Source organism: Hyla sarda, chromosome 1, assembly GCF_029499605.1.
Source record: "Hyla sarda isolate aHylSar1 chromosome 1, aHylSar1.hap1, whole genome shotgun sequence".
NCBI classification, from domain to species: domain Eukaryota; kingdom Metazoa; phylum Chordata; class Amphibia; order Anura; family Hylidae; genus Hyla; species Hyla sarda.
The window spans coordinates 126,495,073-126,508,661 of NC_079189.1; the positions used below are offsets into that span (position 1 = coordinate 126,495,073).

The window sequence follows — 13,589 nt, forward strand, 5'->3', positions numbered from 1 at the left end:
TCAAAGTCCTCTGTATATAAACAGTTTTCACTGACCGGTCTAGTATATACCTAAAGGAACAATAGGGGAGATTCATCAAAACCTGTGTAGAGGAAAAGTGGTTACATTGCCTATAGTAACTGCACCACTCATCCTCTACACAGATTTTAATAAATCTCCCACGCTTTTCTTTTGACATCTTAATTATTTTCATTAAAGGCAGACTTCTGGTACTTTTATGGTATCACGATCAAATTGTACAAGATGTTTTTGTAACAATTTGTGCATTAGCTACAATTCATAGCCCTGTTTTTTATGATAAGAAGGGACAGAAGTTGTATAAAACCATAGCGTTCTGAAATATTTAAGACTGTACATGCCTGTAACTATATCTTAGTATGCAGCTATTTTCATTTTGCACATAGTATCAGAAACTTAAATGCCAAACTAGAAGCCCCCACAAAACTATTCCAGAAAACTAAATTCATTTGACAGAGTGACGTTGTTTTTTCAATGAAAAGGAAAAATTATTTACCCCCAATGCTTAACAATTCCCAATCGTCCAACATCCCAGAAAAATTCCAATTATAAAGAGATGGACAGTCAGGGTCAGCGGGAGAGATGAGCATAGTGGATGTGTTAGGTGAAGACGTACAGTAAGCGGTGGGCATGATAGTAAAACCTGATTTGCTAATACAATATCTCATTATTATCAGGCTTCTGACATTATATAAACATAATTATTTACAATGTCTGAAACCATCTGCTAATTTGGAAAAATGTCTCACATGGCTGTGCACTGTGTCCAATGAGAAGCAGCCATGATGACTACTAAGGATAGGCATTCAGTACAGGCCAATGACCTACCCCACGTTTAGACCTCAGTGATCTCTATAGACTACAGGAAATGGGAAGATGATGGATAGTTTTAGTGCATCTGCAAAGTCTTCAGACCCTTTTACTTTTCTACATCTTGTTATGTTGCAGCATTGTGCTAAAAATCAACAAAAGTTAAAATTTCCCTCCATCATTCTGCACTCAGTACTGGAGATGTGATGTCACCCCATGCCACGCCCACTACATTCATGTCTATGGGAGGGGGCATGTTGACTGTCACGCCCTCTCCCATAGACATGAATGGAGGAGGGTCTGGTGTGAAGTCACAAGGGGGTGTGGAGTGACATCATGTCTCAAGTCTCAGAAACACAGAGGTTTCTGAGACTGGAGAAGCAGCCCTGCATAGAATGCGGGTGCTGCATGGTCATCACGGGGACCCCCCATGATTTGGATAGGGGATAAGTTGTATTTGGCCGGAATACCCCTTTAAAAAATATTTAGTTATTTCTTTTTTGCTACTTTTCTATTTACCATTTAAAAAAAATATTCCAGGCAAAACTTATATTGTGACCCAGTGCCCATCCTCAAAGAGTTGCCTGGTACTATGGCTCTGAGATCCACCACTGGAGCAGCTCGCCGTGTTCACCATCATAGAGCCTCCACCAGTGGTTATTGGGGCAGGCCTTAAATAGGTACTGTGAGATCCAAAAAAAATGTATATGTTGTTAATGAGGAAAATTAAAGACCTTTTGTAATATGGTTGCTTAAAAAAAAAAAAAAAAAAAATTAAGTGGAATATTTAAAAAGAAAACGGCTGCTGAAAACTCCACCACTGGGGGTCCCAATACCTACTGGGAAACTAACCAGTCCAGCAGCAGCATCAGGCTTGTACATGAATCATGGACAAGGCTGCTTGAGCAGACACACCAATCACCTCCCACCACTAAAAGAGGGAAGCACCCCCTTCCCCTGAGAGGATTTCTAACACTGTGAGCTAATGAAAAGAGGTATTTTTATAATAAATATAGGTGATAGAGGCATAAAAATTACATCTACATGGTCAGGATTAGGTACTGAGTAACATATAAAAATGTTTTGTGGGATCTGACATGTACGCTTTAACAATTGTGTCAAGGGCCTCTAGTCTCTGTAGTAAGTGAAGGTAACATATCTCCAGACTAAAGCCATCATACCAGGTAATACATCAGAGTTGTTGGGAGCACAAACAATATTTCTTTAAGAATCAGCACATTCTTGTTTAAAAACATCAGAATTTGTATTCCTGAATAATAAGCCAAGTCTGTGATGATGTATCCTGAGCAGTCAAGTTTGTCCATTTTATTGGCAGCTATTTTGGCTTGAGGCTTAGCGATGTGGTTAGAACTAAGACTTGGACTGATCCTTCCATGGTCTCCTCATGTACAATATAATTTATATCACAGCCTCAATAATGTCTGTGTTTCAAACAGAACAACTTAACCACAAAGATTATTCCATATAATACAAATATTCACCATAAGAAGTACTTGTAATAAACCTAAGTTTAAACAATGTGTATATATATATATATATATATATATATATATATATATATATATATATATAGCAAGTGACCTATAATACAGATGGATTGTGCAATGTATTGCATGAAACATATTCCCATGAAAAATGACTTAGGTAACTGTAGGAGTTTTCTTAAGGTCAAGGAATGGACCTTGTATGATTAGTGATTGATTTATATTATTAGACATTTTAAATAATTGAAAAATACAGTAAATATTTGTTTTTGTCCCTCTTGCTATTACTAGATACTTTACCTGTTTTAGGCCAGATAGTCTACATGTAGTATTGTTCCCATAAAAAGATCCAAAACATAGAAAAAGTTGCAAATCTTTTAAATAGGCTATGCTTGTACACAGCTTTGTGGCCCAACAAAGCGGCCTAAAAATGCTTTTTTTTGCATCATAAAAGCAAACTTATCGCAAATGAGCTTGTAGCTGTATACGCTGTATTTTGGCACATAATTTGGAAAATATTTTGAGACGTAAATATCCCAAAATGTCCCAAATGTACACAGTGTCTTTTGGGCTATCACTTCTGATGTAGCCCAAAAAACTGCCAAAAAAAAAAGAAAGAAAGGAAATACATTTTCAGACATTTTTATGCCTGTAAAAATGGCTGTTTTTTTTAGGCTATTTCTGTGTCCATTACAAATTCTGACCAAACTACTACATGTGGGCCTGTCTTCATACTTGTTCCCAGCACTAATATGCCTATAGACTATTAGGTACTACATTTTACTATAGCTAATTTACTTCTCATGTTTGTTGTACAACTTCAAACATACTCTTTCCTAAGCATCATGGATACTGTGGTTCCAAAAACAATAAAATAACCTTATAAAATTGAGCTGCTTACAATGACATTAAACTGCTATTTTTTTGTACAAATTATGTATGTTTTATTTTCTGCTTTTCTTCGCTAATTTTGGCAAACATCAAACCGTTTTACCTAACCAAAACCTGCTCTATAAATAGATACTAACAATGATACTGGTAATCCCGTCCTACTCTTATATCTTTAGCTGGCTACATAGTAACAGATAAAAGTTATCTCTCACCGTCTTTCATGAGTAGTACATTTGTGGTTAACTAGCCTTCCATCAGTCTTCAACATGTCAACTAAGGCTATGTTCACATGGTGGAATGTCCGCACAGGAAATCTCTGTGTCGACATTTCGCAGACATCGGAGCTCCGGCAGAACCTGCCGGTGGTAGGACCTCTCGAAAATTGCGTTGTCTCATAGACGGCAATGCACTTCCTTGTGAAATCCTCAAAAACATTGAACATGTTCAGTGTTTTTGAGGATGCCAGAATCAGGATGTGGCTGCCGCGGAAATTCTGCATTGTGAACAGAGCACCAGAATACCATTGAAATCAATAGGACTCTGTCTCTCCGTGTGAGTTCCCTAACAATAACTTTTGCTTGTAAAAGGGCGTCTTTTTCCCACAATATACTTCATTTCATTTTTAGCTAAAATCTACCTTCTGTTTATTACAATCCACCAACAATAACATGACTCAATGTATGAACATTTACGTTAACAGACAATAAATACAAGTTGACTTGTTTTCATGATGATGTGTATCTTACGCAAGCTGTGTTTGTACCTTATGCCTTTGCTTAATCCATGTAGTTTTATAAGTACATTTTATAAAGTTTATTCTACAAGAGCTATACTAATAAACAAAAAAACTATAACTGCTACAATATAAGAGCAAATCTAATTTAACATGGTTACTCACAGTTTAGGCTTTGAAGGCACCGGTGGTGGTTCTTTGGTCGGGGAAGTAGGAGATGTAGGAGATATAGCAGTATAGTAGTTGCTTTCTTGATTCCCATTTACACCATTTACACCATTATTACTGTGAACACCGTTACTTTTCCGCTCCAGGGTATTAAGTTGCAGATGACTTCTTTCCACATTAGGCTTGGAGTCTAGATGACTGGGCTGAAAACACTCCAATGTTTTCTTTGATGGCATTTCAAGACCACTACTCTTAGCTGCTGCTGGAGAAGAGGATGAATGTTTCTGGAAATCATAACCACTAATCTCTCCACTTGACACATCACTTCTGCTCCGCTCATTATTTGCTATGAACAAGAGAAAAGAATATGTAAGGTATATAAAAAAAAAAAATATTATTCACCTCAAAAATAAAATGGATGTATTCCAGAACTTTTTTTCCAGTGTTCCAGTAATAAAACAATAAGCACATCGAATGTATATTTAGAAAAGAAGAATATCTCTGGTGTAATCTATCTTTTTAAAGAAAAGCTGGAAAATCTTCAAAAGAGACTGGTTATTTTATGACTCTATTATTCTATAGCATATAGTCATACTGTTTCAGATACTTTGCAGTGTCTTCAGGTTTTTGGAACAGGCTAGGTAGCTTACTCCAATGACATTTGGGCAGATTTACTGAAACTGTATAAAACTTAGTGTAAACTTACAATAGACAGTTTAAGATAGTGCCAAATTCATCAGAGTGGCTCCTGCTATTCGATAAATATGACACATCTTTAAACTCTTTAGGTTAAAGGAATACTCTGATTCAGACTACTCCTGCTCCGTCCTGCCCGGGCTGCAAAAAAAAAATGAAAATAAACCATCACTCACGTCCCTGGGTTCCCGCGGAGCGACAATACAGCTGATTGGTCCTCTGGTCCATCTTCTTCATACTTCCGTGTGAACGAAGCGTCACATGGCGCTCAGCCTATTATGGGCCGAGGCAGAACATCGCGGTGGGCGGCGATAGGCTGAGTGCCATCTGACGCTTCGTTCACACGGAGGTATGAAGAAGATGGACCGGAGGACCGATCAGCTGTAGTGGCGCTCCGCGGGAACCCAGGAACGTGAGTGATGGTTTATTTTCATTTTTTTGGAGCCCGGGCAGGACGGAGCAGGAGTAGTCTGCACCAGAGTACTCCTTTAACTTTACACCACCTATAAGCTGGCTTAATTTGCGCCACAATTTTGGTGTACCATGTAACAATTCAGCCTTTACTGCTAAGCCAAACCTCCTTTTTAAATGATGCACAGAAGTGTTTAAAGGGTTACTCCACCCCTAGACATCTGATCCCCTAGTGGATAAGATGTCTGATCACAGGGATCCCGCAGCTGCGATCTCTGTGCAGCACCCAGCGTTCGTTTAGGTGGCAAGGGGTTGTGGCGTGACATCACAAGGGGCCTGGCCATGACATCACGCCCTCTTCCCGCCCACACCTAGCGTTCGGAACAAAACGTTTCTAACGCTGTGGCAGTGGAGTACCCTTTAAAGTATATAATAAAGCCACTGGTATCCCCTGCAATCCCAGAACAGGGCCCCGGCTCTTTATTACAAATGAAGTGGCGAATTATAATCCATTCATCCTCTGTGGGAGCTGCCGAAGATAGATGAGTTTGTAGTCGACACTATTCGGCAGCTTCACAGACAATGAATACAGCAGTGGTGCACCCTCATAACAAATTCTGTAGCTCACAGATGGTCCTAGTGGTGAAACCCTCCACCCCCCCCCCCCCCCGTCACTAGAGGATAAATCATATTAACTCGGAATATCCCTTTATTATTTACATTTAGACTCATTCTATATAAGCATGTTACAGTGCAGGAACATATCACAGAGACATCTCAAAAGCCTATGTCTAGATATAGCGCCCCATTTCTCAAATGGCTGTGATCTCTGTCCAGTTGCAGGACTCATGCTTCACCCAGTTATATCTAATGATTGGTGGAGGTTTGAATACTTTACATTTTTAATGGCAGATAATTTTCTTCTTGGGGAGACAACCCCCCCCCTCAATTCCCAATACAGGAATGCTTGGCCATTCCCATATGTATGGGAGGATCAGAAGAGGTAACATGTTACAATGTCTTTTTAAGGGTTTTCTTCCACATTCCTAAGACATAACGATAGGTTAATAGGCTTCCTATTAAATCGGCCCTGGTGCGTGTTTGTATATATGTTTAAGCATATGAACATGGCTGGTGTTAATGACTACACTATGTAGACAGAACTGCAGAGTATATTGACGCTACATAAATAATGGCTAATAAGATAACATTTTTCCCGGTTTCCTCTTCGCAAAATAGTTAAGAATGACATCTAGATAATAAATGATCTAGACGACTTTCTGTATATAGCCTGTACTGGCCCAGCCGAGGGAAGATGGCTTAGACAGGGCACAAGATGGATCACCATGGTTGTTAAAGAATGTGATGCTGATAGTTAAACAAACCCAGCATGCAAGTTGACTCCTCCAGACTTTACATTAACATTACCAAATGTCAAATATTTCCCCTGGCTTTACAGATACCTTTTTATTATTTTGCTACCGGTCAGATGAACGTTTCTCTTTTATATTTTACTTCTAAAGGGAGTACAACAGAACAAAGGAAAACTTCGATAACCTGCATATGAGATCACACATAATGCCCTGAATAATATATTCTGCTATCAGAATAGTGTCTTGACTCTCACCACAACGCTACTTTTCTGTCTGAAGAGCAATTGGTATAGGACCATATAATGATTATATTCTACATTATTTTCTTCTAGATAGTTGTCAGCTGCTTCCTTTTTCTTAAATGGCAGCTTTTCTTCCTGACTTCATCATAAGTGTAAGGATCTGAGTGACTTTGACATGGGCCAAATAGTGATGGGCAGACGACAGAGTCAGAGTTCCCCAAAATGTCATCTCTTGTGTGGTGTTCCCAATAAACAGATGTTAGCATAGTTGTTATTATGTAAAAAAAAAGTATTTCAAAGAAAGGCAACCATTGTACTGTTGACGAGGTCCTAGGCACCAGAGCTCATTGGGGTATGTGGAAAGTAAAGTCTAGCTTTATTCCGCTAGATGTATGTGTTTTACTTACCTGGCGAAGGGATGGCATGGGTTTGCACAGTAAAGAATGAAAGCTTGCTGTCGGGGTACCCACGCTGACCCCTGTCCTCCACCTAAAGCTTCTTCAATAGGCATGTGAACATCAGAACTGCAGCATGGAATCAACTTATTCCCAATGCATAGGATCTTATGTTCATGGAATTGTTTCCATGTTGGGATAACTCAGGATAGGGCATGTTTAATATTGTTAAGCAACCTATTTGTTCTTTAGGAAGCTCATAGCATGTACATTCACCATCACTTATCCTACAGCACTATTTGGGTATACAGTGATCCCTCAACTTACAATGGCCTCAATATACAATAGTTTCAACATACAATGGTCTATTCTGGACCATTGTAAGTTGAAACCAGACTCAACATACAATGTGCAGACAGTCCAGATCTGTGAAACATGTCAATGGCTGGAAGAACTGACCAATCAGAATGGGCATTCACTGGTAAAACACCTGTATTACTGAAGTGCATACACAGAGTGGTGTCTAGTAGTGCCCCCTACAGTACAGGGAGGTACTACATGTTCTGTACTACTCTTTACCTGTATTACTGAAGTGTATGCACTGACTGGTGTCTGGTAGCGCCCACTACAGTACACGGAGGTATTACATGTTCTGTACTACTCCTTACCTGTATTACTGAAGTGGTTGCACAGACTGGTGTCTGGTAGTGCCCCCTACAGTACAGGGAGGTATTACATGTTCTGTACTACTCTTTACCTGTACCAGGGTTAGCTGCTCCTTTGGACACCAGGTGAGGGCGACTCCATGTTACACTTTGTGTACTGTACAGGACCCTGAAGAAGCTCCTGTCCTCTACATAGACCAGTGTTTTCCCAAGCAGGGTACCCCCAGCTGTTGCAAAACTACAACTCCCAGCATGCCCGGACAGCCTTTGGTTGTCCGCACATGCTGGGAGTTGTAGTTTTGCAACAGCTGGAGGCTCCCTGCTTGGGAAACACTGACATAGACAGTGATTACAGCTCCCAGCTGATCTTTCTTACTTTTATATGTAAGACTTTGCTTTATCTATATTAGTTATCTACTTATTTTTCTTTAATTCTCACTTTTCCCTAGTTTTGGATGACATTTTTGTGCCCTTAGAACCAATTACCAGTTTTCCATAGATGTATGGTCTCAACATACAATGGTTTCAACATACAATGGCCGTCCTGGAACCAATTAATATTGTAACTTGAGGGACCGCTGTAGTAGTTATACACCTCCCCTGGGGCTGTTTTTATGTAGCATTTTGCCAGTGTTATCTACTGGAATTGAGCAAATTGGGGTAGAATGTGCTGTGAAATTTGGGGAAATTGTAGAAAAAGCATGCCCAAAATGCAGTTAAATGTGTAAAAAAAAAAAAAAAGCAACATCAATGCAAGCCTAAAGACTTCAGATCTGCATAAAATACCTTAGCTGTGATTATAGTTCAAGCAAAAAAAAAAAAAATTCTGTCTGCAGCTTAATCCTCTTGTCCCAATAAAAACACCTGCATACTTGGCCAAGCCAAGCAACCATGTTCATTGGGAGTTTTTTTTATTTTTTGTAATAGTTAAAAGCTGAATAAGCCTGACAGCATTGTTTATAAAGAAGATTACTCAGTAGGATCCAGTCTGTTCTCCCTGGTTCCCATAAACTGTTTTTTTTTTATTTAAATAACAGTAAGTGTGCCGAATTGCGTTGAAGCGGTGGCCAGATCCTTAACTTTGTGAGTGGGAAGCGCCACCCCTGCTGCTTTTCCGGTAGGTTAATGAGAGGAGGAGACAGCAAAGTAATGTCACTACAATGTCTTCTCCTTCTTATAATTCCTGACCACGGTCAAAAGGTAGAAAGGGACCTGCTGGCTGCTATGAATTTGAACGTGACCCCTAGGAAATCTTTTTTCCAAAAAAAAGAAAAAAAATCCTCATATACCTTGGCAAAAATGTGATAAAAAATACAAGTGTGAATACAGCCTAATACTTTAAAGCGCAACTGTCATGAAATGTTAGTGTAATAACCTGCACACAGCCTTTGTACTGTGTGTAGGTGTTGTGTACAGCAATTATTTTACCTCATATTTGCAGGCTTTCGTGACGCAAAAAAGTGCTTTTAATCAAAGTCATGGATGGTTGGATAGGCGTGGTGTGAGGTACACCATGCCCTGCCGCCACCACGCCCACCCACACGCCCACTTTGTATCTCAGTGCTGGGACCGCTGTGTGATTGACACACAGGTCCCAGTGCATGCGCCCTTCAACTAATGTAACGTGCGCGCTGCTGCGTGTCATCCAGCAATCGCTCGCTCCTCCAGCGAGCGCTCGATCCCGCCGCCGCCGACCTTCTCAGTGCAGAGAGCGCTGGAGGAGCGAGCGCTTGCTGGATGACATACAGCAGCACGCACGTTACATTAGTTGAAGGGTGCATGCGCTGGGACCTGTGTGTCAATCACACAGCGGTCCCAGCACTGAGATACAAAGTGGGCGTGTGTGTGGGCGTGGCGGCAGCGGGGCATGGTGTACCTCACACCACGCCTATCCAACCGTCCATGACTTTGATTAAAAGCACTTTTTAGCGTCACGAAAGCCTGCAAATATGAGGTAAAATAATTGTTGTACACAACACCTACACATAGTACAAAGGCTGTGTGCAGGTTATTACCCTACAAATTCATGACAGTTAGGCTTTAAAGGACCTAACAAGAGAAGACAAATGTGTTGTCTGTGCTCTAATAAAAATCTGTTTTATTAATTTCCACTGTCTGGTATTCATTTAATCCCCATGTCCACCGGTTGGTGCCATATAGTAGTATCTGCTTTCCTGTGCATTCTGTGGGTGCCCTTATACTTTCAATACAACCTATGGGGCTTATGTGGTCAGGCATTATTAATGCGAATGCAAAAATGCGCCCATAATTTGCCAGTTTGTGAGGCGTCTTAACATGAAATACTTTTATAGCACATATGATTCTAGGCCCCTACTCAGGTGACCCGGTAGGCCCTCCACACTGTTTTCCTTCACTACTAGGCAGGTCATGATGGGCTCCTAATGTGTTTTGTTCTACTTCATTACTCTTGTATTTGACAAACCCAACTTGGTGGTAAAGGAGGAAAGTGGATGAATGATACAATGACAGATGAAGCAGTAACATACATTAGGATATCACTGTCAATATCAGGAAACAACAATAGACATGTGTGAGGACATACCAGACAGCACTGTTAGCTGTGCGCTACAGGTCACTGAGCCATAGTCATTCCTTGCTGTGCACGTGAACACACCGGCATCTTCTGGGAACGTCTCTGCAATCACCAATGTACAGATCATCTCTAGAAAACAAAGAAAGCAGATGCCAAATCCATTCTCTAATATGTTCTTTATTACTATCTGATCACTGGATCTAAAGCTTACACTCCGGCACTGGATAAACATTGCACCATTTACATACTACAAGAAATCCTGTATACACGTCAGGGATCGCCAGCTGCATTCTCCATTAATAACCCCCCCCCCCCCTCTTCCATTTTAGATTTTGCTGACAAATGCATTTTATTTCTGTCTTCAAATGAACTTTCCTGGCACACTGAGATTCAGAACACGCTATAAATGATTGGACTTACATTATTTGCTCATTTCCTCCATTTATACTATATACAGGCTCAAGCTACATTTTCCACTATTCATTATTCTGAATGAGTCAATCTTGTTACCATTGAATTTTCAGTATTGATATATTGTTATTATATACACAGTAGTATTTGGCTCAGCAGATGTTCATCTTCTCTGCCCTATAAAATAATGTAGGTACAATACAGCTGTAATTCTTGTAATCCACTCTTTGTGTACTATGTATTATATTTCCATCTATACCTCTTATTAAGTACGTGAAGGACTCTTTCTATGTTCCTACAGTCAAATCATATACTATTTGCCCCTACTGGGTTCCATGTTACCAAACTATTGTGGTAATGCTAAGGTCAAGATGTGGTATTACTGACTTACTGACTCAACACAGTCATCCCTGCAAGGAGCAACTTACTTATCTAAACTATATGTTGGTCTGTGCAGAGGACAATCTGTATACTTGATAAATGCAGCGATTGTGGAAGACAAGAGCAGGAGGGCAGGAGTTCTCTATTAAAGTACTCCTTTGTTTTCCACCAGAGTGCTCCAGGGCTCAAGTCCTGCTGGAAAGCATGGGAACTGAGTTCCTGCACTTTTTCCACAGAATGAACACTGTTCCCATTAGCAGGACCAGTCCTTGAGTGAAAATCTTGGGTGAGTTCCCACACTTTTTCCCCCCAAGACTTGACCCCTTGGGTACACTGGTGGAAAATAATTTTTAAAATAATTGTTTAATTTAGTTTCAATAGAACAATCTTTTTTTTCTGTTACAGGTGGATGAAAAGTTCATCTCCATCCATTAAGTGTTAAAGGGGTACTCCAGCAAGGGAAAATGTTGTATAATGGAACGGGGTGCTTTAATGCGGTACTCCCGTGGAAAACTTTTTTTTTTTTTTAAATCAACTGATGCCAGACAGTTAAACAGATTTGTAAATTACTTCTATTACTTATCAGCTGCTGTATACTACTGAGGAAATTGAGTAGTTATTTTCTGTCTGACCACAGTGCTCTCTGTTGACAACTCTGTCCATGTCAGGAACTGTTTGGAGCAGGAGAGGTTTGCTATGGGGCTTTGCTCCTGCTCTGGACAGTTCATGACATGGACAGAGGTGTCAGTAGAGAGCACTGTGGTCAGACAACTCAACTTCCTCTGTAGTATACAGTAGCTGAAGGATTAAGATTAAAGGGTACCTCTCATCAAAAAAACTTTTGATATATTATAGATTAATGTATGCAGAATAACTTTACAATTGCATGTTATTAAAAAATATGCTTCTTTCTATTTAATTTTCCACTTTGAAGAAATGACCACTAGGGGTCTCCCTACCAGTCCTGGCAGCAAGCATTTCAGACTCATGCTGGAGTCCTAAACACTACGAGCTGCCAGTCTGCTTTGTTCACAAAGGAGAACATTCAGAGCTGCCAGCCTGCTTTGTTCACAGCCTGTTTGGCTGTGAACAAAGCAGGCTGGCAGCTCTGAGTGTTTAGGACTCCAGCATGAGTCAGAAATGCTTGCTGACAGGACTGATCAGGAAAAATACAATAGAAAGAAGCATATTTTTCATTAACATGCTATTGGAAAGTTATTCAACATTCATTAATCTAAAATGTATCAAAAGTTTATTTGATGAGAGGTACCCTTTAAGATTTTTTTTAATAGAAGTATGTTACAAGTCTGTTTAACTTTCTGGAGCCAGTTGATATGAATTTTTTTTTCCACCGGAGTACCCCTACTATCACAAGACTACAATATCTAAACACGTAGCACATGTTGTTTGGCTATTGATGGCAATCTGTAATTGGATGGCATGATGGCTTCCCAATGAATACTACCTGGACATGCTGGGATTACTAGTTCTATTCTGACCATGGTATAGTCTGATGTCTTGATCTGATGAAGGCACAGCAGATCAAACCAAGACAAGGTTGTCAGAAATCAGATTTAGCAGTTTCTAATGTGCAGAAAAGGCTACTAGTCATTTTTTGTCAATTGACCTAGTGGCCATATGCCGTAGACCTTCATCAGACTCTGGATAAAACTTCCCAACCTAACAGTTTGCACAGTAGCCAGCTATCCGTTCTACATGGTAGTCATTGTGGGTACACTGTATCTATTAATAAACAATAAGGGACTTCTTTAACAATGTAATTATCGCCTTCAGATGATATCACTTGACTAACAAAGCCTGACAAGCAAATTGCCGGAGCCTCGGGGCCATGCATGGTAGCTATCAAATCCAGCACAGCCTTTAATTTACATTAACTTTTCTTTTACCGGGGAAAAGTAATGGCAATTGTCTAACTCAATAGCTTAAAACAATAAAAGCAGATATGGTTTAAACATTATAATAAAATTCTTCCCCCTTTTATCTAATAAAACCACTTTTTGTTTTTTTCTGTTCAGTAAGAAGACGAAACTCTGCAGAAATCTGATAGGCCCTGTTTCTAGACAGCTGAGTAATGGGTAAGAGCAGCAACAGCTGGCCATTGATTCATTCTTCTTCCTCCCGCCACCTCCGCTTTGAAGAGTTCAATCAGCATTGTGTCAAAAGAAGCATAAAAGAGAACAGATCAGGTAAAATGACAAACCGGGATGCTAGCCTCAAACAACTGGACTGTTTATTAAGTCACAAAACAGTCTGTGATATGGTGCGATTTCCGTCTAGACAGAACAAGTGGAGAACACATTAGCCAGAGGAGAAAT

The 13,589-nt window shown here is 40.0% G+C and overlaps 1 protein-coding gene across 2 annotated transcripts in view; it reads right to left on the minus strand.

Annotated features, from left to right (window-relative positions):
• PALLD (palladin, cytoskeletal associated protein) overlaps positions 1 to 13,589 on the minus strand; it is a 236,780-nt gene that overhangs the window by 143,080 nt on the left and 80,111 nt on the right. Inside the window, exons 1-3 of one of the 2 annotated variants that reach the window (XM_056560997.1) lie at positions 13,475 to 13,585; positions 10,471 to 10,590; positions 4,123 to 4,471 (exon numbers count right to left, since the gene is read on the minus strand). In XM_056560997.1, coding sequence (XP_056416972.1) covers positions 4,123 to 4,471; positions 10,471 to 10,588 — 467 coding nt within the window. In that variant the 5' untranslated portion in view covers positions 10,589 to 10,590; positions 13,475 to 13,585. Of the gene's footprint in view, positions 1 to 4,122; positions 4,472 to 10,470; positions 10,591 to 13,474; positions 13,586 to 13,589 lie in introns of those variants that run through there. The other variant, XM_056560987.1, reaches the window with a different exon arrangement.